Source organism: Gorilla gorilla, chromosome 1, assembly GCF_029281585.2.
Source record: "Gorilla gorilla gorilla isolate KB3781 chromosome 1, NHGRI_mGorGor1-v2.1_pri, whole genome shotgun sequence".
NCBI classification, from domain to species: Eukaryota; Metazoa; Chordata; class Mammalia; order Primates; family Hominidae; genus Gorilla; species Gorilla gorilla.
In genome coordinates, this window is record NC_073224.2 from 49,804,863 (window position 1) to 49,828,925 (window position 24,063).

Genomic DNA, 24,063 nt, shown 5'->3' on the forward strand with positions numbered 1-24,063 from the left:
TGCTGGATTGCAGGGCTGGCTGGCCTGGGATTAAACATTGACTCTAGTCAGGGGTTAAACATTGACTCAGGTGAAGATCTGTACATAGGAGCAGAGAGTTGGCAGTAAAGAGCATTTCCTCTGTCCCTCTTATCTCATTTTTATGGCAAAAGCCACACTCAAAGGAACCATCCATGTGGAGGGATGCCCGCTGAGCAGTGGAGAGTGAAGAAGGGCTATCTAGCTTCCCTTTCTCTGTTGGTGATTGTGTCAACCCATGGTCGTGGAGCATCAAGCTAATGACAGCCTGAAGGGTTGGATTTGTGTGAGCCTGTGGGCTTGGTCATCTCCAATATTCTCTGGCTAAACCAAGGGTGTAAATGGACGTCCCTTGCTGTCTGTAGAAATATCATCCAAAAAATTCATCCTGACAGAAAAGTTTTGGGAAGTGGAGGAAAATGCTTTCTAGAAAACCTTGGTTCTAGACCCATCTGTGTGATGACCTCCTGTGCAAACTGGAGCAAGTCATTTCACTTTTCTGTTCTTGGTCCTTCATCATTCAGTGGAGAATCACTCTAGTTACGCCATCATGTTCTGGTACATGCTCCTAGTAGTCTCCAAAACTGTCTTAGCAGACAGTGTCAGACACGTATACATGTAAACACACACACTTGCCTTTTGCTGTCCCGTTTATTTGATGCTGAATCATAAGCACCTATTAGATGCTAGTCACTGAACATATTATAGCTAATCTTTTTTTAGATTTTTATTTTGGGGAGATAGGGTCTTGTTCTGTCACCCAGACCAGAGTGCAATGGTGCAATCATAGCTCATTTCAGACTGCAACTCCTGGATTCAAGCAATCCTCCCACCTCAGCCTCCCAAGTAGCTGGGACTACAGGGGTGTGCCACCACACCTGGCTAATTTTTTTGTTTTTGTAGAGACAGGGTCTTGTTATCTGGCCCAGGCTAGTCTCCAACTCCTGACCTCAAGTGATCCTCCCACCTTGGCCTCCCAAAGTGCTGGGACTAGAGGTGTGAACCAATGAACCTGGCCTATACTTAATCTTTATAACATACCTATCCAGTAAGTATAATTTTCCCCAGAGACATTAAATAATTTGTTCAAGGTTCCCTGGCTGGCAGGTGGTAAGGCTTGGATGTGAACCCAAGGCGTCGAGGTCCAGAGCCCCTGCTCTTTTCCCAAGGCTACACAGGCTCTCTATGTTTGCTACCTCCTGGCTTGTGTTGTTCCTTGACAGTATTGCATGTGAGTGATGACTCCTCAATTGGACTACTTGCCCTTGGGGAACTGGGGTGCACTCTCCTGCATGTCTCAAATCTCCCTGGACCTTGAGCTTGTCATGGTCGGTAGGCCGAGAAATAACCACCACCCCTCTTCCCCAAGGTTTGTCTATGTCTCAATCTCTGGAGCCCAGAAGTGTGACCTTATTTGGAAAACAGTCTTTGTAGATGTGATGAAGTTCAGGATCTTGAGATGAGGACATCATCTTGGATTAGCTGGGTGGGCCCTACATACCATCCATGTAACAGAGAAACAGAGAGTTATTTGAGACATACACAGAAGCCAATGTGACTATGAAGGCAGAGGTTGGAGTGACATAGCTACGTGCCAAAGAACACCAAAGAATGTCAGCAGCAACCAGAAGCTAGAAGAGGCAAGCAATGGATTATCGTCTAGAGCCTGGAGGGTGGCCCTGCTGGCACCTTGATTTCAGGCTTCTGGTCTCCAGAACAGAAAGAGCATACATTTCTGTTTTCTTAAGCCACTAAAGTTGTGTTAATTTGTTATAGCAGCTGTCAGAAACTAATACAGTGCTCAACCAAAACACAGAATCCTAGAACTGAAAGAGCCTTGGGAACAATTTGGCACTGTCCTCTGATGGAACAAACAATCCTGCAGACCTACAGGATGAAGTGATCTGGCAAAGGTCACTCGGCAATTAGAGGCAGAATCAGGAACAAAACAAAGGTGTTCCACAGTGACTTATGCTGAGTCCCAGAGTCAGGAAAGTCCCGTGAGAAGCTGTTCTTCTGCTGGTATGTTTTCTTGTATGATTACTTTAAAAGAAGCGGGGAGGGTTGAGCAGATGAAGTGTTGTAAGTTTGGAAAGTATAATCACTGCTGTTATCATCATTATTATTGATTTGGGCAATAGACTCTCTTGGCCTGTCCCTCCTCCCCCAGGGCTGGGAAATAGTACTATTTTAGGGCCACTGGGTTCCAGATGGGGAAACCACAGTGCGAGAGGGGAAGCAAGTGAGTCCAATCACACCACCGGCGTGTGGCTGAGCCCAAAATAGGACGTAGGATTTTTGACTCCCTGCCTCTTCCCAGGGCTCTACTTCTCATTTTCCCCTTTCTGTAAACTGGATCAGTAGGATCAGTGGGCTCCAGGTATGTGGGGGGGGGGGTGTGTGTGTGTGTGTGTGTGTATGTGTATGTGTGTGTGTCTGACATGGGTCAGCTAAGACACTTTTGGAGACTATTGAAAACATGCAGCAGGACATGATCTAGTAAATTACCCACCATCATGAAATAGAAAAGCAGGGAAGGAAATCTGCAACCTGTCCTCCACCCCCACCAAGGCAGCATGAGAAGAAATGATTTAGTGAGTGTTCTCCCCTTCCTCACTGCAAGCCTTCACTCGTCAAATTTCTACACTAGTGTTCTGTGAACCTGCCTTGACTTCTACTCCAGCCTGGACAACTGGACACAACTTATTTCTTGCTTTGGGAAGGAAGAAACAAACCCTACAAATATTTTGACTATTGAGTTCAAATGGAGAGAGGTATAAATCGGGAATCCTTTGAAAGGAGCTATAATCTGACAGAACCAGGCTTGTCTCATCTCTGCACCTGCGTATCTTGTCTCCCCTTGCATCCTCCCGCTAGACATTAACCCCAGAACTGGGGAAGAGAAAGACTGCTGAAGAGTAAAAAGGAGAGCTTAGTTACTGATGTGTCTTGGTGCCCTCCCACCCACCACCATGGGGCAGAGTCCAGGCTACAGTAGGGGAGAGGGGATTAACAATGATAGAGATATCCAGGTGGGCTTGGAAATTCCAGATTGAGGGGCCCTCACCTTCGCCCATCCTGTAGAGGACTTTGGTGGTCCACAGTCTTGCTGATATCCATTGTACCCCCAATTATATGGGAACACTGGCACACAGGAGGTTACAAGAATGTTGGGGGAAAATGTGACTCTGCTGCACAGGATCTCCCAAAGGCCTCAGGAGTCTGTGATCAGTCAAACTCACGCTGCACCCACAAGGTGAGCAAGGAGAGGCTGAGGGCCTGGAAGACCCACCCCAGGGAGCTCAGTGTATGGACTAGGAGGGCACAGTGTGGACCACAGAACCCTCAGGATGAGCAGGGACAAAGCCCACTGACCAAGCAGGGGAAGTCACATCTCAGTAGACAAAACTATTTCCTTCTGGAGCCCAAGGCCAGCACAGCATCGTGACAAAGCAAGACCGAGATAATAATGGGCCACCCCTTTTCACTGCCTGAGCAGTAACATTGACCACCCCCTCACCCAAGACCACTCTCTCCAGACTGGACCCCAGGGGAGAGAAGGGAGACAAAAAGGAAGGGAACTCCACAATGAGGCTAAATTTTAAATGTGGAGTGAAGTGACTGAGAGATCACTGAATTGGGCTGAGCTTGCCTAGAAGTGACTAGGTAACTTGTTTTCTTTTATCAGTCAGATTATGGGTTTAGGGTTTGAAATTAAGCTACATCTGGAAGCCATCATCCTAATCAAACTAACACAGGAACAGAAAACCAAACACCACATGTTCTCACTCATAAATGGGAGCTGAACAATGAGAACACACAGACACAGGGAGGGGAACATCACACATCCAGGCCTGTTGGGAGGGGCGGGGGGAGGGAGAGCATCAGGACTAATAGCTAATGCACGTGGGGCTTAATACCTAGGTGGTGGGTTGATGGGTGCAGCAAACCACCATGGCACGTGTTTACCTGTGTCACAAACCTGCACATTCTGCACATGTAATCCTGGAACCTAAAAAAAAAAAAAGAAAATCCAAATTTGCAAACCACAAAAAAAGAAAGAAATTAAGCTACATAAAGAAATTATGGGGTTTTTTTGCTTCCCATTGAAATCTGTGATTGTGTGTTAACACCCACAAGTGAGCCAGTGGTTAGCTAAAATAAGACCCAGGGCTCTGGCTGCCTTGTGTTTCTCCAGGGCTCTATTTCTCTAGTTTTCCTTCCCCTTCTGGTGTTTGGCCTATAGGACTCTGTAGGGTGAGCCTGGGTCAGCCCTGCACAGGTAGGATGGGGCAGCATTTCTGTGGGGGTTTGCAGTGAGGGGTGGGGGGGCCATACATGTGTGTGTTGGGGGGTGGGCTTCACTTTTGTCACAGGACTGCCACAATCATTTGGGGAACACCCGGGAGTCCCAACCAGGTCATGTTTTGGCATGGACTAACAGATAGGGAAGGAGGTGCTACTTCAGCTCAGCAGGTCGGCACCCTCCTTGCTATGGAGCCAAGCCCGGGTCCTAACAAGACTCTGAGGTCAGCCATGTTCAGGGGAGCCCAGAAGCAGCGAGTCTTTCATGACTCTGGGGAGTGAAACAGGAAGGGCCACAGTCCTGCCAGTTCCTGGAGCTCTGGGACTGGTAAAAGGGGCTTGGCAGGAGGTGTATAAGGGGCATTTTTGTCCAGGCTAAGTAACCTAGGGAGTCGGAGGGGATTCCCGAGCAACTGGGGATATGAGACCAAGGACTACGACAGCCACTCCTGCCACCTGTGCCCCATCAGATGATGTCAGCTTCAAATCAAGCATTGGGCCAGGTATTTTAGAGCTAATACCTGGCTATATCCTCTGCCTGTAGATTTGGTATTACCATCCCTCTTTTCCAGATGAAAAGAAATAGGAAGGTGACTTGCCAAAGGTCTTGCAGCTAGAAAGCGACAGAACAGCATCTTCACACTTGACATTCTGTCCCTCATCCTGAAGCTGCAACGATGGAGGATTCCCAAGTAACAGAGTCTCCCCAAGGTCAAAGGAAACCAAATGGAGCCAGCCAGGAAGGCCAAAATGAAAGGAAAGCAAGGGATCTATGAGAGTCACGTGACCCTGGCTGGCCACGGTGCCTGTGGGAGAGTGGCCCTTTAAGAGCCCAGGTGTGGGTCAAACACTGAGCAGAGTTTCAGTTTTGGCAGCAGCGTCCAGTGCCCTGCCAGTAGCTCCTAGAGAGGCAGGGGTTACCAACTGGCCAGCAGGCTGTGTCCCTGAAGTCAGATCAACGGGAGAGAAGGAAGTGGCTAAAAGTAAGTGTTACTGCTCTGGGATCCCCAGACGGGATGCTATCTGGAAAGGGCTCGGGACGATGGCTCAGGTAACCCCCTCCATTCCCAACTCCCAGTCTCCTAGATAGTGGGGTGACAAGGACAAGGAGGCAGACTGTGTGACTGTGTGTGGCTGGGGAGTAAGCGTGCATATCGCAGTGGGACGAGTAGGGATGCACGTGTGTGGAAGCCCCCCATCCTTTTCTGAGAATATCAGCAGGTGGGAAGGGACCTCTGTGGTCAGCATATGTAATTCTACTCTTTCAGCTTGGTCTGTGCCTGGATTTCCTAACTCCTCATAGTTGATTAACTGTGTGGCCTTAGGCAAGCCATCTAACCTCTCTGATCCTCAGTTTCTTAATCTGTAAAACAAAGATAGAAATAACACCTATCATTCAGGGTCAATGTGGGTTCAAATGAGAAAACACAGGTGAAATAGCTTTGTAACCTCTAGAATGAAATAGGAATTGTTTCATATTTTTCCGTTTAGTTTAATTAATCAAGGATTTATTGAACACCAACAGACCTGGAATTAGATAATGTGCATAAAGTATGGCACCTAGCAAGTCCTCTTCCATTCTTTGAGGTTTCCCACTTGTGGCTTTCTGGCAAAGGCATGTTCAGCTCCTTTTTCTGGGCTTCCAAGAACCTCTGAAATCCTTTCCAATTCCACCTTGCTTTGCTCTAGCAGATTCCTGCCATGGGAGACATAAGTGTGTGTCATCGCATCATCCTGCCCTTCCTAGAGGTAGAAAAAATGAGGTCCTCACGGGATCACTGAGTGAGGTGGAGCTGAGCCCCACAGGCAGCATGATCAACTCCTGCTGCTCCTCCTGGCTCTGCAGCCAGCAGATCTCAGACATGGGCTTCCCCTCCCTTTGCCCATCCTGACAGCAGCCCAAGCCAGCAGTGGGACCGTCCGGCACAAGGGCAGCAGCTGGTCAAGCTCCGTCCCTGACCCCCAGTTCCCTTTGTGCAATTGCCACAGTGCCTGGGGCCATTGAAGCTGCTCCTATTTTGTGCCATCACTTTCCCCCTTCACTAGGGGAATTATAGACCCTTTAACATCTGGAGAGGAGATGCCAATTTCAGGGGTTTAGGTAGAAGGCAGCTGTCTGGTGCCTGGACATAGGTCTTCCCAGAGCCAGATCTGGAATTCTCTCTCCATCCTTCTCCCGCCCCTGGATGTGCTAAAGTAGCAGAAAGAACACTGAGCCAGGAGTCAGGAAAGCAACTCTCTCTGCTTATCTCCTAGTGCCGCTAGACCTCTGTGGCTTTAGGTGATAAAAAATGGGGTCACACAGGCTTCCATTTAGTAAACCCACTTGCCCTGGGCTTTCACACCTTCATCTCATTCTCCCCTGATACCAACGAGGAGGTAGGCAGGGTTGGTTTTGTGATGTCACTCCCTAGTTGAGGAAACCAAGACACCATGAGTCTATGTGAGTGGTGTGAAGTCACCAGCAAGTTTGAACGATGAGGTTTTGGTACAGCCATTTTGATATGGTCATGAGGACATTTTGATGTCACCTAAAAAGCAAACTATCCAACTTAAAAAAAAAAATACCTATGCATTGTGCTCAGCAGAGACCTTCATCTATGTCTTGCCCTCTCTCTGGAGGGGCTGGGGCTGGAGTCCCAATGTCACTGGCATCGACACAGTATGGTGGAGTGGAAAGAGGCTTTGGCGTCAACATGCCTGGTTATACGCACGGTTATGTAACATACCCTACACATGGTAGGTGCTAAATAAATAGCAGCTAATATTTTCCAGGAAGAAATTTCTCTGTTGGCACCTACCTCTGGGTCCAGGTGTCTCTTCATTTTTAAATTTTTTATTTTTTTGAGATGGAATCTTGCCCTGTCACCCAGGCTGGAATGCAGTGGCATGATCTTGGCTTACTGCAACCTCCACCTCCTGGGTTCCAGCGATTCTCCTACCTCAGCCTCCTGAGTAGCTGGGATTACAGACCCGTGCCACCACACCCAGCTAATTTTTGCACTTTTAGTAGAGATGGGGTTTTACCATGTTGGCCAGGCTGGTCTTGAACTCCTGACCTCATGATCCACCCACCTCAGCCTCCCAAAGTGCTGGGATTACAGGCGTGAGCCACTACGCCCGGCACCAGGTGTCTCCTTATAAGAACTGCCTTTTCCATGAAAGGCAGAGAGGAAAGAACTGAACAAATTCTCAGTTCGCTAAGATTGAATATCCTGCTTCTTCCTCTCTCCACTGCTTCCTCTCAATAGGAAGACCCTCTGAGGTAAAGCAGAGTGGCTAAGGGCCTATGCTCTTGATCTAGAATCCCATCTAAGTCACTTACCAACTGTGCAACCTTGGGCAAATGTCTCACCTCTTTGTGCCTCAATTATCTCACTCATGAAATGGGGTTGCCCATTTTGTCCCATCTCCTATGGTGGCTGTAAAAATGAAACACATTAACACATGTAAAGCACCTGGTAAGGACTCAGTGTACGTTCTTCTAGCCTAGCTCATAGTGCTTGTCTCCTCTCTTATCCACATGAGTCCAACCTAAGTAGCTCACTCTCTATCTCTCTATCTTCAAAGGATGCCCAGCAAGCAGACTTCTACTCTCATACCAAGTCCAGGGGACCTTTCTTCCTCTGAAAAAGAGGCAAACCTGAGAGTAGATGGACAAAGGTTTGGACTCCACACCATGAGAAATGAAGTGCAGTCACTTTAACTGAATAGGAGCTAGTTAAATACATTTTATAAAAAGAAAAACTATTCTTCAGCACAGCTTACACTCCTGCCCCAATCCACAATTGTGGGGACATATGTTACACATATGTTGGGATACTAACTTACTAAACTGAAAATGATCTAGCACATCCTAGCCTCAGCAGTGAAAAAACAACTGCTAGTTTAAGGACCAGAAAACGTGCCCTCATGCATGATATAATATCATATATACAAAAGCCAATAAAGCAGGTCCCTTTGCTCATTTAAACAGTGATAATGGGGTAGTGACCTCAAATTCGGATTCTGCTGTGGGTCTTGGGGTCGAGAATCCCTATAACCCTTAGATTTCCAACCTGTGTCATAAGGATAACAACATCTATCTCTTGGGTTGTTGTGCTGATGGATGAAGTCTTACAAGAAAAGAACCTAGCAAAGCATTTGGCACGTAGCAGGTGCCCAACATTATGTTCTTTTTCTTCCTTCCTTAAGCAAATCCTTTAAATCCAGCCCCAGCCACCCTGGGCTGGGGAGGTCTCCCTGAGATTTGAATCCCCAGGTTTGGAAGAAAGTCTCTGGTTTTGAGAGGAAGGGGTCTGTAAAGATTCTGAAAGCTCGGGGTCCTTTCAAATGCTACTAGAGAAATTGTGCTTCAAGTTTTAGCTTTGGGCAAAGAAGAGCTCCTGTTCCTGAAAGCAGGGGTATCCTCTCCTGCCAATCATCCCATCTAGGACTGGACTGTGTGCATCTCGCCGATGTTGCCATCTGCCCGACCTGCCTGTGCATGCCTGATACTCTCATCCCTGGCTTGAGACCATGCAGAGGGTAATGGGTGCACACACATGTCCCCTCTCTACATAAACACGCACAGCCACCCAAACATGTCACAAAATGAGAAGTCTGGGACAGAGGTCAGGGTCTTCACCTTGGAGAAGCTGGCATCTGACTCTCTGCAACCCAGGCCAAGTCCAGAGGAGGGCTGCATCCCCCAGCTCAGCTTGTGGGAAGACCACTCCTGTCTCACACAAATACGAGGCAGCTTGCTTATCTAGAGGTGAGGACAGGAACAAGAAGCAAGGACAGCTGCTGCTGGTGTGGGTTCTTAAAAGCAGGCAGCATTTTGTCCTCCCACCTGTGACTGCACCCACCCTGTGCCAGCACAAGTAGCAAATGGTAGATCTCCCAGGACTTTGCAGCCAGCCCATCCCAACTGTTCCTGAGACTTCCTGGCCTCCTGAAAGCTGCTCCCACCTGGGAGCATCTCCCATGGCAGATTGCAGTGCCCACGCAGGTGATGACATCCCAGCTAGTGTCCCCTGATTGCTTCCATGTTGGAGCTGACTGGTATTTGGCCAAGGCCCCACTCCAGGCATTAATCATTGACCTGGTAAGAAAGGTCTGGGGCAATTAACCGGACTCAAGAGAGCCTCAACGTTGCCATCTGACACCCATATTTGTTCCCACTCCCTCCCTTTACTCTTCCAAAGAACTGCAGAAACAAAATACCTTTATATTCACAAGGAAATAAAAGGTTCCTTGCTGGGAAATTCCCCTGCAACAAAGAAATAACCAAGATAAACAACTCTATTGCCTTTGGCTCAAGCTGGTGAAGGGAGTCTGGGAGCAGGAGCAGGGGCCAGGGTGGTGAGGGAGGTCTGGGAGATAACGCCCAGCTTCCTCCTGCTTACAGCACCCTTATCTTTATGGGCACTCATTACTGCCCAAATTTACGATCATTTAACACTCTCTTTGTCAAGACAACTCCAAAGTTTAAAGTCTGTCAAAGTCTGGGAAAGTGGAGACTTCTATCTCCTCCTCTACGCTGTAGTTGGGGTCTTGATGACAGCTGCTGTCAGGCAGGCCCCTGGGACCCTCAACTCTCCTCAGCCCTGGGCTGTGTCCACGGTGGAGACAAAGTCCACACAGGCTGCTCCGTCTGAGTGGTCTCATCTTTGATTCTTCATCTTTGTCTGCCAGGCCTTACCAGGCAGGATTACAAAGACCCTAACACCTAAGCTTTTAACCCCAATTCCATAACCAAGTTGCTGGGAAAAAGTAAGCCTATCATTCAGCATCTCAAGATCTCAATGTTTTATCCATAAAATGGTTGTGATTATACCCGTCTGTCTTATTTCAAGGGAACATATAAAGCTCAAATGAAATAATGTAAATGATAGTGCTTTCATAAGCAACAGGGTCTCTACAAATAACACAAATAAGCATAAGGTAAAAGCATGCTCTTGTATTTGGGGTGCGATACAGTAGTGGAGAGGTTAAGCACATGGACTTTGCAGTCAGACAAAGGTGGGCCCAAATCTTCCCGACCCCCATTCTGTGTACCCCCACACACTTAACCCCATGTGCCCTTGAGGAAAGTACTTAACCTTGAAGCCTTCATTTCCTCCCATGTGAATGTGGATAAGGATACTAACCTTACAGGGCTGATATCAAGTCTGTATGAGATAGTACACATAAATTATTCAACACAGTGCCTGAGACAGAATAAGGGAGCAATCAATGGGGTTAGGACCATCATCATTACATTTACAGCCTTAATAATCATGACACCTCCTCTGTGGGTCTCAGTTTCCTCATCTGAACACACTGTGAAATATGTCAGCCCGCTTCACCTCCCAGGAATGTAGGGAGGGCAGCTGAAACAGAAAGATGGGGGCCACATATTGGTAGGAACCAATCACCCAGCAAGCCATTCCTGAGATCTTACGGTGTGCCTCGGACTGCGTCTCATGGGCAGGGAAACAGAACAAATGACACAATATCTCTATCCCAAAGGAGCTTGCAGCTTAGTTGAGAAGACAAGAGCTACTTATAGCTATTAAGGATATACAAGTGTTGAAGGATGATAAGACTTTGAGTTGTTATGGAAAAAGTGGAGGCACTGATTCATTCAACAGGATTTATGTCAGTTGCTGGAGATACAAAGCCAAACAGATGTCGCAGAAACTCTAAGGTCAACTAGTCTTGGAAGACAAGGGGCGCTTCATCTCCTTGTGATTATTGTTTTTCAGCATTGCACACGAGAAGTCGGCCTGAGTGGTGCGGCGCTCAGGACCCACCAGCAATGCTGCTCTTCGTGCTCACCTGCCTGCTGGCGGTCTTCCCAGGTGTGTCTGCCAGGTCCCAACTCCCCAAGCTCCACCCCTTCAGCCTGCCCGACTCCAGGGTTCACCTCCCTGGGGACACTAAAATCAGACTCATCCCCAGGGATGTCCCTCTCAAAGTTGGCACTTCCTTGAGGAAGAGTCATACAGAGAAGACGGTGAAAGGCCACATCTGTGAGCGCTGGAAGTCAGGGACAGGAATGGCACTTCCTAATCTCAAGGCCAGGGGTCTGTGAAAGATCTTTGAGAATAACAAAGACCTTAACTTCAACCAAGCATCTCTATGACCCGCTGTGAAATCCGAGGGAAGTCACTTATCCTTTCTGGCTCTCAATATTTTTATCTGGGGGAAAAAAAAGAAAAGAAAATCATCTACAAAGTGCTTTTAGAAATATAAGGAAATAACACATGGCAAGTGCAAACATGTAACACCTTACGAAAGTGGTGTTATTGTTTGAAAAAACAATGGATGGCTGGATGCTGGCTCACAGCTGTAATGCCAGCACTTTGGGAGGCCGAGGAGGGTGGATTGCTTGAGGTCAGTAGCTCAAGACCAGCCTGGCCAACATGGAGAAACCTTGTCTCTACTAAATAGAAACCAAAATTAGCCAGCATGCACCTGTAGTCCCAGCTACTTGGGAGGCTGAGGCATGAGAATCGCTTGAACCTGGGAAGCGGAGGTTGCAGTGAGCCGAGATCGTGCCACTGGCCACCAGCCTGGGCGACAGAGAGAGACTTTGTCTCAAAACAATAAAAATATATAAAATAAAAAACAAGGGTTATCATAAATTTGTCATTCCCTTGTCCTTGAAATGGTTATCATTAATGAATTACAATTAGAATTTAATCATGATTAAAACAGTCACTTTATTTAATCTCAGCAATTTTCCAGCTGTGATATATGATAAATTATCAACACAGGGCCTACGTGTCAGGTAGAAAACCACATCTCCTCATAGTGGGTTATCTGGAACAGGCTTTACCTCTCAAGGGCCTCAGAAAGCCTCTCTCTTCTGTACCCACAGCCATCTCCACGAAGAGTCCCATATTTGGTCCCGAGGAGGTGAATAGTGTGGAAGGTAACTCAGTGTCCATCACGTGCTACTACCCACCCACCTCTGTCAACCGGCACACCCGGAAGTACTGGTGCCGGCAGGGAGCTAGAGGCGGCTGCATAACCCTCATCTCCTCGGAGGGCTACGTCTCCAGCAAATATGCAGGCAGGGCTAACCTCACCAACTTCCCGGAGAACGGCACATTTGTGGTGAACATTGCCCAGCTGAGCCAGGATGACTCCGGGCGCTACAAGTGTGGCCTGGGCATCAATAGCCGAGGCCTGTCCTTTGACGTCAGCCTGGAGGTCAGCCAGGGTAAGGATCCAAGCTCCTTGGGCTTCTGGGGGAAAGTTAGAGGGAATTCTCTAAGGTGCATGGAGGGCTTGAGGAGGAACTTCCTGACAAGGATGTGTAGCCGGGTTGGGGGTCAGAAGGCTCCCCTTTCCCCAGGCAAAGACTTCTTAGAACAGGAGAAGAAGACAGATAGGGCCTACTTGGGGGTGATGAGTGAACCCTTCTAGGACTTGGTGGCCTATAACATTTTAGGCTTTCTGGAGACCCCAGCTTAGAAGGGTATCAGAAGGACAAGTTTTCTGGTGTTTGCTACAGGTAGAAAGGGAAATCTGACATCAGGCTAAGGAGGTAGAAAAGGTAGGGAGAGATTTACAGGGATCCTTAAATTCCTATCATCAATGCACCTTTCCATCAAGGTTTGGGCCGCCAAAAGGCTTCTTGTAAAATGCATATTTTTTTTTTAACCCGGGAACCCTTAGTCTTTCGGTATTATCAGGGTAAATTAGATTATTAGATCTTGACCAAAGACCAAGATCCTGAAAGGATGGGTTGCTAACAAGCCTATTCTAGTTGGAGAAAGAGAAAAAAAGAAAAGCTCTTTCTGACACAATGAGGCTGTTTTAGGTAGTCAAGGGCAACTCAAAAGAGAGGTCTACGGAGAAAAGAAATTCAGGGGGACTCCCAAAGACATGTCTTGCTCCTTTGGAATATGCATACTATTGTCTGTGGACTAAATGAGGAGGTCATTTAGGTGGGGATCAAGATTCAAAACCACAGAATCTTTAGAGGTGAAGAGGGCTTAGGGTTCACCCTAACCGGACACTTAGAAGAACATGCTGATGATGGGTATGCAGCCTCTGATTAAGCACTTTAGCAGAAACTCACTGCTCCCCGGGACAGCCCATTTCACATTTAGACTGTTGTAATTTTTAGAAACTTCTATTGTATGCGTTGAAATCCATCACCCTGCATTTACATTCATTCTGTTCATTTCAGCACACATTAATTTGGCCACCTACTACCCAGAGGCATTGTGCTTGTCACAGCAGAGGGGTCAAACATGAGAAAAACATGTTCCTGCCTTCAAGGAACTTCCAGTCCATGGAGAACATAATTACCCATACACCAGATTGGATGTAATAAGTGATGCAGATGTATCAAGAAAGCACAGGGCAGGGAGAGATTAGTGTTAGCTTGGGAAAGGTTTCATGGAGGAGACAGCTGTCAAGCTGGGCCTTGGAAAATATATTCCGACAGCGTTCCTCTGGGAAGGAGGGCATTCCAGGTTATAAGTCCACCCACACCCTAACTGGGAATAGCAAATAGTCCTATGTTGCAAGAAAGTAGAATCATAACTTGCCCGCCCCCTACCTTGCACCCCTCATCCTGCAGGTCCTGGGCTCCTAAATGACACTAAAGTCTACACAGTGGACCTGGGCAGAACGGTGACCATCGACTGCCCTTTCAAGACTGAGAATGCTCCAAAGAGGAAGTCCTTGTACAAGCAGATAGGCCTGTACCCTGTGCTGGTCATCGATTCCAGTGGTTATGTGAATCCCAACTATACGGGAAGAATACGCCTTGACATTCAGGGTACTGGCCAGTTAGTGTTCAGCGTTGTCATCAACCAACTCAGGCTCAGCGATGCTGGGCAGTATCTCTGCCAGGCTGGGGATGATTCCAATAGTAATAAGAAGAATGCTGACCTCCAAGTGCTAAAGCCCGAGCCCGAGCTGGTTTATGAAGACCTGAGGGGCTCAGTGACCTTCCACTGTGCCCTGGGCCTTGAGGTGGCAAACGTGGCCAAATTTCTGTGCCGACAGAGCAGTGGGGAAAACTGTGACGTGGTCGTCAACACCCTGGGGAAGAGGGCCCCAGCCTTTGAGGGCAGGATCCTGCTCAACCCCCAGGACAAGGATGGCTCATTCAGTGTGGTGATCACAGGCCTGAGGAAGGAGGATGCAGGGCGCTACCTGTGTGGAGCCCACTCAGATGGTCAGCTGCAGGAAGGCTCGCCCATCCAGGCCTGGCAACTCTTCGTCAATGAGGGTAAGACCCTAGAGAAGGAGTGGGAGTAGGTGGGGCAGTCTCGCAGGTGAGAGCCAAGCTCAGCTCCCTCTGAGTGTATTCATCAATAGTCATCAATCAGCCAACAGCATCCACTCAATGACCAGCCCCGAACTGGAGGCTGCGTGGGCTGCTGCACAGGGCAGCAAGAAAAAGCAACCTCTGCCTGATGGCAGCTCCTAATTACTCTTCTGTTATCAAAGTCCTTTTGATGGCTGTCCCTGCTTAACAAGCAAGAGGTGAGTAAAGCTCTTGATTGAGGCAGGACTTATAGACTGTGTTTCAGGGCTGTGGCAGGCTCTGCAGGGGCCCTCTGTCCCCTCCCCTGGCCCCTGAACAAGATGGGTGCCTCATCCCTCACATTCAGATGGAAAAAGGATTGGCTTATCTTGGTCTCAATGCATTCCCAGGAGTGCCCCAGCCTCTAAATGTTTCACTGTCACATTTCATAGGGTTATTTGTGAATTTCAGCACCATCTGGCCCACTCAGCCCTACTCCAGTGAGCCATCAGCATGGTGAAAGAATTAAATCCCAGCTCCGTCTCACCCCAGAGCACCCTGCATAGAGTTGCCCTTGTGAGAAACAGCAAACCAGTACTTGCAGTTCCAAGTATCTGTGCTTGTGACTTTTTTTTTTAAAGGGGCTTATATTCCCTGCATGCCATGTCCACATCCAGCTCTGGGTCTTCATCAGAATCCCCTGCATCTTTGGTCACCTGGTTCTCTCTGGACCTCAGCTTTAGCTGCCTGAAGAATGGCTATCGTCTTTGAGATGCCCCTTGGGGCCCCAACAATTAAGCTCACCTTTGCTACATACTTTATAGTTTACATCACACCATCCTAAATATATTTTCTTGATTTGGGCATAATCCATTGGGCCACTTTTGTGGAATACACTTGTTAGTGTACTAAATAGACAAAAACCTACACAGAGGGAGACTTTGTAAGAAGCCAAAGAAGAAGAGCTGATATTCTCTCCTTCAACTCCTTCCATTCTCTGCTCAGAATAAGATGGGGGAAAAGAACAACATGTGCAGGCTGATGGGGAGACTCCAAGCCCTTGGGGTCTGGCCCTGGTGGCTCCAGCTGCAGGCTCTGTGACATTAGGAAAGTTCCTTTTCACTTTCTGAAGAGGGTAAGGTGATGCGTGTAAACTTCACTCCCCATCCTGGCTGAGACCCCGGGAAGAAAGCTTCTCAGGCCACGCAAGGCTCTTCCTGCGTGGCCATCCTCCCATCCCATCTCTGTCTGTGCTTCCAGAGTCCACGATTCCCCGCAGCCCCACTGTGGTGAAGGGGGTGGCAGGAGGCTCTGTGGCCGTGCTCTGCCCCTACAACCCTAAGGAAAGCAAAAGCATCAAGTACTGGTGTCTCTGGGAAGGGGCCCAGAATGGCCGCTGCCCCCTGCTGGTGGAGAGCGAGGGGCGGGTTAAGGAGCAGTACGAGGGCCGCCTCTCCCTGCTGGAGGAGCCAGGCAACGGCACCTTCACTGTCATCCTCAACCAGCTCACCAGCCAGGACGCCGGCTTCTACTGGTGTCTGACCAACGGCGATACTCGCTGGAGGACCACCGTGGAGATCAAGATTATCGAAGGTAAGAGTTGAACAGGGAGGGAGAAAGCTCTAAGACCTCTCCAGCCAGCAGCAGCATCCCCAACCACTCTTCCTCCTTTTTCACCCGCCTCCATCCTGATGGGCCAGACCTCAGGAGGGAGCCCACCTACCCAGAGGTCACATTTTCATGCCTATAACACGCACCTTACACTCTGAATTACCGTACATGTTACCTCCTACTACCAAGAACATGGGCTTCTTTCGCAGTGTGCAGGCATCAGCTGAAGTCAAGGACTGCAGATACCTCTTTGTATTGAGTCTAGAAGAGAAGGAAGAGTGAGGAAAGCAAACTGAAGTCCATGTGCGAAGATCTATGGTCTATGGTAGACTCTGGATTGATCATGGTGCTCATCAATAATAATTATTACCTAGGCACACAATTACATTTCTTCTGTAGTCAGAATAACATACTTATTTCTAATGCTATCCAAAGAGGATATGTAGACTGAACATGGTGGTGCATGCCTGTAATCTCAGCACCTTGGGAGGCCAAGACAGGCAGATCGCTTGAGCCCAGGAGATGGAGGCTGCAGTGAGCTATGATCGCACCACTACCCTCCAGCCTGGGTGACAGAGAGAGAACCTGTCTCAAAAACAAAAACAAAAACAAAAATATATATATGTGTATATGACATGTGGACAAAGGTTCCCACCAGAGTCACTTCCCTGCAGCATCTCCAAGTACCAACTTCTGTGTTTATTTCTACCTCCCTCCCTCCTCCAGGAGAACCAAACCTCAAGGTACCAGGGAATGTCACGGCTGTGCTGGGAGAGACTCTCAAGGTCCCCTGTCACTTCCCGTGCAAATTCTCCTCGTACGAGAAATACTGGTGCAAGTGGAATAACACGGGCTGCCAGGCCCTACCCAGCCAAGACGAAGGCCCCAGCAAGGCCTTCGTGAACTGTGACGAGAACAGCCGGCTTGTCTCCCTGACCCTGAACCCGGTGACCAGGGCTGACGAGGGCTGGTACTGGTGTGGAGTGAAGCAGGGCCACTTCTATGGAGAGACTGCAGCCATCTATGTGGCAGTTGAAGAGAGGAAGGCAGCAGGTGAGTCTCCAAGGACAGGGCCTGCACCCCTCAGACCCAGAGGCAGGACTTCCTGAAGGCCCCTGCCTAAGAGCTTCTCAATCAGTGCTGGCCCCTATGTTTGGCTGTAAGAGGCTGAAAGTGGAGAGTGGGAAGGGAGGGGACATTTAGGTCCTATATAGCCTCGTTGAGCCCTTCAAAAGGGACATCTCGAATAAACATACCAACTAAGTAAAAATAGTGGGTTTGCTATTTAACCTCGGCATTAAGACAACTCCCAGCTGAATGTGGTGGCTCACACCTGTAATCCCAGCACTTTGGGAGGCCGAGGTAGGCAGATCACTTGAGGCCAGGAGTTCAACACCAGCCTGGCCGACATGGAGAAAACTCGTCTCTACTAAAAATACAAAAATTAGCTGGGCATGGTGGTGTAATCCCAGCTATTTGGGTGGCTGAGGCATGAGAATTGCTTGAACCCAAGAGGCGGGGGTTGCAGTGAACTGAGATCGTGCCACCGCACTCTAGCCTAGGCAACAGAGCTAGATTCCATTTCAAAAAAAAAAAGAGACAAGTCCCATAGTTGCCACTTCAACCCAGATTGAAGTCTCTTCTATATCTGGAAATATTCTTCTCTGTATAGAAGAAGAATATGCATACATCACTGTCATATGCAATATGTTCATCCCCCTTCCCCCTGCCAAAGCTTGCCCTCGAAAGAGGGCCAGATACCTTCATTTACAAGGTCTGATCAGGAAAATTAGGAAACATCTAGTAAATTTGCATTTCAAGTCCCCTTTTAAAATTTCACATGAAATGTTTTAGCCCTAATAAGGGTATTTTGTGGTCCCTCAAGAAATCCTATTGTGTCTGGACCCTGCGGATGGGACTCACTGAGGGGCCCATCGCCATGCTACCTCCAGGGGGCAGCACTATCATACCCAGCTGGGCAGTCAGGAAGCCTGGGGCAGCGTCTCAGAGCCTTGAAAATCTCCCGGGCATAAGTGATGGGTCAGCCTTTATGCACAGCTCGTCTATGACACGAAGCCTTGAAGGTCCCCACTATACTTTTGGTAGTAATGGGGCAGAGATCATCTGTGACAGCTGAAGAAGGCCATCACAGCTGTTTCTAATGTCATCCTGGGTCCTACCCCAACAGCCTTGAGATCGAACCCTGACCCTGTGATTCCTCATGAAGTCTCCCCCAGACTCCTTCACCTCGAGGAGTAAGAGCATAGAGAAAAATCACAACCCAGGCCCACTCTTCCCTGCTGCAGAGTCCCGCGATGTCAGCCTAGCGAAGGCAGACGCTGCTCCTGATGAGAAGGTGCTAGACTCTGGTGTTCGGGAGATTGAGAACAAAGCCATTCAGGATCCCAGGCTTGTTGCAGAGGAAAAGGCAGCGGCAGATACAAGAGATCAAGCCGATGGGAGCAGAGCATCTGTGGATTCCGGCAGGTGAGGAAGGATTCAAGGCTCCCCACTCGGAGAACACCCCAGAGCCAAGCACCTGAGGCTGGGCCACCAGGTCCAAGGAGGAAAGCCCATCTGTCTCTTGAGCACTGGGGCAGCCCTTACTACCTCTGCTTATACGTGGGAGGGTCCTGTGGTACCCTCTGCCCTTCTCCCATGGCTGGGGAGGTGTTTACAATTCAGTTCAATCTTCCAGGCCTGGGATGCAACAAGGCCCAGTGCATGCCTTTGCCAGTCTGGGAAAGCTTCTTAGAAGAACAGAGCTAGGGAGCTGCATCAGCAGGATGGGGTGGATAAATCTGGGAGGAAAAAGTACCGAGCCAACCTTGCCAGCACATCCTTGGGCCCCCAGATCTCCCTTCCAGGGATGAACTAACTTAAGCCTTCTTCCAGCTCTGAGGAACAAGGTGGAAGCTCCAGAGCACTGGTCTCCACCCTGGTGCCCCTGGGCCTGGTGCTGGCAGTGGGAGCCGTGGCTGTGGGGGTGGCCAGAGCCCGGCACAGGAAGAACGTCGGTGAGTCCCTGGAATACTCCCTGCCTCCCACCTCCAACCCGAGCCCTCAGTCCTGAATCATCCACCCATAGAGGAAGCTGCTGTGTCTCTTCTTTTTCATGAGCTAAAACAAAGGATCCCGAGAAAGCAGGATGGGGAAAGATAAACCCACACATACTCGAAACTGAAATTCAGAGCTGCTGTCCAAATACTAACTCTGGAAAATCATCTCCAATTACCCAGGATCTAGGTTCAGAGGCAGGGCTGCCAGGAAGAGGAGATTGGGTTTCAGGAGACCCTGGGCTTGGACTAATTGGCTAACTAATGAGCCGTGTGACATTGGGCCATCCTTATGCCATGCCTCAGTTTCCTCATGGCTCAAGTCAAGGATGATAATCACGACCTCACGGGGCTGATGTGAGGACCAAAGGAGATGCTGTGCATTGAAAGGTCCCAGAGTGACAAAGATCAGGGATTACCAAGTCCTGATTACCCAGGAAAAGGGACTGGGGAGGAGACTCGGATCATTTCCATCCCCCTGGGTCATAGTCAGAGCTGCACCACCTCAGCTGTCCTGCAGGGCTACAGTGGATCCGCCCAGAGAGAAGCAGCCCAGCCTGGCCTTCTAGGTCCCAGCCCCTGTCCCTACACCAACTCCTCTTCCTCCTGGACAGACCGAGTTTCAATCAGAAGCTACAGGACAGACATTAGCATGTCAGACTTCGAGAACTCCAGGGAATTTGGAGCCAATGACAACATGGGAGCCTCTTCAATCACTCAGGAGACATCCCTCGGAGGAAAAGATGGTATGACCCTCACTCAAGGGAATGCTCAGCCCCTGGGGAGAGTAAGAATTGGTCCCACATCTGGGTTGGGAAAAGGAGGCTAGTAAGGGCTAACCTACCCTCTTTCTTCACATAGAGTTTGTTGCCACCACTGAGAGCACCACGGAGACCAAAGAACCCAAGAAGGCAAAAAGGGTGAGGAGGAAGAAGGAAGCCCCACTACGTGACAAGGAAATGCAGCATGAGGGGATGCAGTTAGACTTCAGGAAGAACTACCTCAACATGGGGGCCGATCCCAGAATAGGGAGGATGATATAAATAGTCCTCAGGAGTCCTCAGGACTTTTTGAGGAAGAACTATATCTTACTGGTTGTGGGATGCTGATGTGGATAAGGCCCAGGAAGGAGGTGAGCTATATGATTAGGCTGTAAAACTGCAGGAGAGAGGCAGGCCAGGAGATGAGGAAAGCAAGTGCATAAAAGATGGGAAGCTACAATGCCAAATGCTGGTGATTAAATGGATGCTCTTCCTGGGTTGGGGGACCCAAGGACCTCAGGCCACCCATCCTCCCTTGAGGGTTTGCTCAGGACCAGCTTTTTGCCTGGGCCTAGGAGACATTTGCTTGCGGTGGGCAGTTTGAGGCTAGAAGCCCCTGCTCACTTCTCTTGAAGCCCCACCAGAGGCAACTCCTGCCTTTGGGTGCCATATACCATCCCCTCAATCTTCCCTAGGACTCAGGGGACCAAGAAAAATAACATCTCATGCCTTTAATCCCGAGGTGATAGTTTTTGTTGTTGTTGTTGTTGTTGTTTTTATCATATCTACTTTTTCTTGAAACATCTCCGGCATTTAGCAAAGTTACAACGAGTTATTCCCGGGACAGCCTTCCCCTTTAACTTTGTGGTGCCAAAAAGCTACCTGTCTGGGCTGGTAGAGAAAGAAAAACATACACCACCGTGGTTGACCCCAGCCTAGGCCACCTTGCCCGTGGACTGTGTGGGCAGCTTCCGGGGACAGGCCCGGGCAACAGAGGTGGTTCCACTCCGTGTGTCAGAAGGAGGTAGTGAGACAGAAGGAGATATTTTTAGAGGCTGCAACTTTCCATTTCTCAAAATGCATCCTTCTTGGTGAGCATGGGGGCTGGGATGAGAACAGTGGGCCCCAAAGGCTTGTGTTGCTTGGACCAAGATCACGAATTCAGGACATTAAGCACCTCCCCTCCCCCGACTCCACCCGCTGAGCCAGTGCCCCCAACACTGACGCCTCTCCTCTTGCCCCTTAGTCATCCAAGGAGGAAGCCGAGATGGCTTACAAAGACTTCCTGCTCCAGTCCAGCACCGTGGCCGCCGAGGCCCAGGACGGCCCCCAGGAAGCCTAGACGGTGTCGCCGCCTGCTCCCTGCACCCATGACAATCACCTTCAGAATCATGTCGATCCTGGGGCCCTCAGCTCCTGGGGACCTCACTCCCTGCTCTAACACCTGCCTAGGTTTTTCCTACTGTCCTCAGAGGCGTGCTGGTCCCCTCCTCAGTGACATCGAAGCCTGGCCTAATTGTTCCTATTGGGGATGAGGGTGGCATGAGGAGGTCCCACTTGCAACTTCTTTCTGTTGAGAGAACCTCAGGTACGGAGAAGAACAGAGGTCCTCATGGGTCCCTTGAAGGAAGAGGGACCGGGGTGGGAGAGCTGATTGCAGAAAGGAGGGACGTGTAGCGCCCCTCTGCACCCTTATCATGGGATGTCAACAGAATTTTTCCCTCCACTCCATCCCTCCCTCCCGTCCTTCCCCTCTTCTTCTTTCCTTCCATCAAAAGATGTATTTGAATACACACTAGAATTCAGGTGCTTTGCTAGATGCTGTGAAAGGTATGCCACCAACACTGCTCACAGCCTTTCTGAGGACACCAGTAAAAGAAGCCACAGCTCTTCTTGGAGTATTTATACTCACTGAGTCTTAACTTTTCACCAGGGGTGCTCACCTCTGCCCCTATTGGGAGAGGTCATAAAATGTCTCGAGTCCTAAGGCCTTAGGGGTCATGTATGATGAGCATACACACAGGTAATTATAAACCCACATTCTTACCATTTCACACATGAGAAGATTGAGGTTTGGAAGAGTGAAGCGTTTTTCTTTTTCTTTTTTTTTTTTTTTTTGAGATGGAGTCTCTCACTGTCGCCCAGGCTGGAGTGCAGTGGCGCAATCTCGGCTCACTGCAACCTCCGCCTCCCAGGTTGACACCATTCTCCTGCCTCACCCTCCCAAGTAGCTGGGACTACAGGCACCTGCCAGCACCCCTGGCTAATTTTTTGTATTTTTAGTAGAGACAGGGTTTCACCGTGTTAGCCAGGATGGTCTCGATCTCCTGACCTCGTGATCTGCCCGCCTCGGCCTCCCAAAGTGCTGGGATTACAGGCGTGAGCCACCGCGTCAGGCCTCTTTTTTTCTTTTCTTTTTTTTTGAGACAAAGTCTCACTGTGTCACCCAGACTGGAATGCAGTGACACAATCTCGGCTCACTGAAACCTCTGCCTTCCAGGTTCAAGCTATTCTCATGCCTCAGCCTCTCAAGTAGCTGGGACTACAGATGTGGGCCACCATGTCTGGCTAATTTTTTTTTTTTTTTTTGTAGAGACAGGGTTTCACCATGTTGACGAGACTGGTCTCGAACTCCTGGCCTCAAGTGATCCACCGCCTCAGCCTCTCAAAGTGCTGGGATTATATAGGCATGAGCCACTGAGCCTGGCCCTGAAGCGTTTTTCTCAAAGGCCCTCAGTGAAATAAACTAGATTTGGCATCTCCTGTCCTGGGCCAGGGATCTCTCTACAAGAGTCCCTGCCCCTCTGTTGGAGGCACAGTTTTAGAATAAGGAGGAGGAGGGAGAAGAGAAAATGTAAAGGAGGGAGATCTTTCCCAGGCCCCACCATTTCTGTCACTCACATGGACCCAAGATAAAAGAATGGCCAAACCCTCACAACCCCTGATGTTTGAAGAGTTCCAAGTTGAAGGGAAACAAAGAAGTGTTTGATGGTGCCAGAGAGGGGCTGCTCTCCAGAAAGCTAAAATTTAATTTCTTTTTTCCTCTGAGTTCTGTACTTCAACCAGCCTACAAGCTGGCACTTGCTAACAAATCAGAAATATGACAATAATTAAAGACTGTGATTGCCACCAACGAGGCTCAGACTGTATTTGCACCCAATACCTTCTGTCTCCCAGCCTCTTCAGAGCTTTTCTTTTCTTTTTCTTTTCCTTTTTTTTTTTTTTTTTTTTTTAAGACAGGGCACTCTGTTGCCCAGGCTGGAGTGCAGTGGTCCAATCATGGCTCACTGCAGCCTCAACCTCCTGGTTTCAAGTGATCCTTCCACCTCAGCCTCCAGAGTAGCTTGGACTACAGGCGTCCGCCACCACACTGGCTAACTTTTTATATTTTTTTGTAGAGACAGAATTTCGCCATGTTGCCTATGTGGGTGTTGAATTCCTGGGCTCAACTGATCCTCCCACCTCTGCCTCCCAGAGTGCTGGGATCACAGACGTGAGCCACTGCATCTGGCTGCCTTTTGCTTTGGTCCCAATTTTAGGCACCCTGGGACCCCCTTGTCTGTTAAGATCATTCCTAGGTTCTGGTGCTGAACCATGTCATATCCTCTAAGGGCTGCCCAAGCTGTCTGTTGGCAGCTAGCCCCCCATCTCACCCCTAGACTCTTCCACAGGGCTTCTGTGTGTGGAGAGTTCTCTCTGCAAGAGAGTTCTCCCCAGTCTGCCATCCTGCCTGATGTGAACCTTTGCTTCCACCCAGGCCTTAAACATAATGCTGTGGATGTTATGAGCTTCCCAAGCCTACCTTTTCCTGGGACTCAGACTTCAGGCCTCCTTTGGTGTTCCCTCCAGCCCCACTAACTGCAGTACTCCAGTCTCAGTTCCCAGGCCCTGACCTGGGTCAGAGTCTTGGGCTTCTATCCAGCCAGAAGAGGGGGCATCAGAAATGTTTTTTTCTTTCTTCTGTGATGGGGATGCATACCTTCTGGAATGACAGCAAATCGTTCCAGGAGGATCAAAATGACAGGTGTGTCAGAAACCCTTCCAGGAAGCTGTTCTCTGATTCACCAAAGGG

At 49.2% G+C, this 24,063-nt stretch overlaps 1 protein-coding gene across 1 annotated transcript; it reads left to right on the top strand.

Moving 5' to 3' along the window:
* The first annotated feature begins 5,175 nt into the window (after positions 1 to 5,175).
* Positions 5,176 to 23,124, top strand: PIGR (polymeric immunoglobulin receptor). The gene is made up of 11 exons (XM_004028295.5): positions 5,176 to 5,306; positions 11,055 to 11,150; positions 12,173 to 12,517; positions 13,889 to 14,545; positions 15,824 to 16,156; positions 16,901 to 17,227; positions 18,481 to 18,661; positions 19,070 to 19,191; positions 19,845 to 19,976; positions 20,092 to 20,150; positions 21,238 to 23,124. Exons 2-11 carry the CDS (start codon positions 11,108 to 11,110, stop codon positions 21,331 to 21,333), a joined length of 2,295 nt encoding a protein of 764 aa, XP_004028344.1. The 5' UTR covers positions 5,176 to 5,306; positions 11,055 to 11,107; the 3' UTR covers positions 21,334 to 23,124.
* Positions 23,125 to 24,063: the final 939 nt, after the last annotated feature.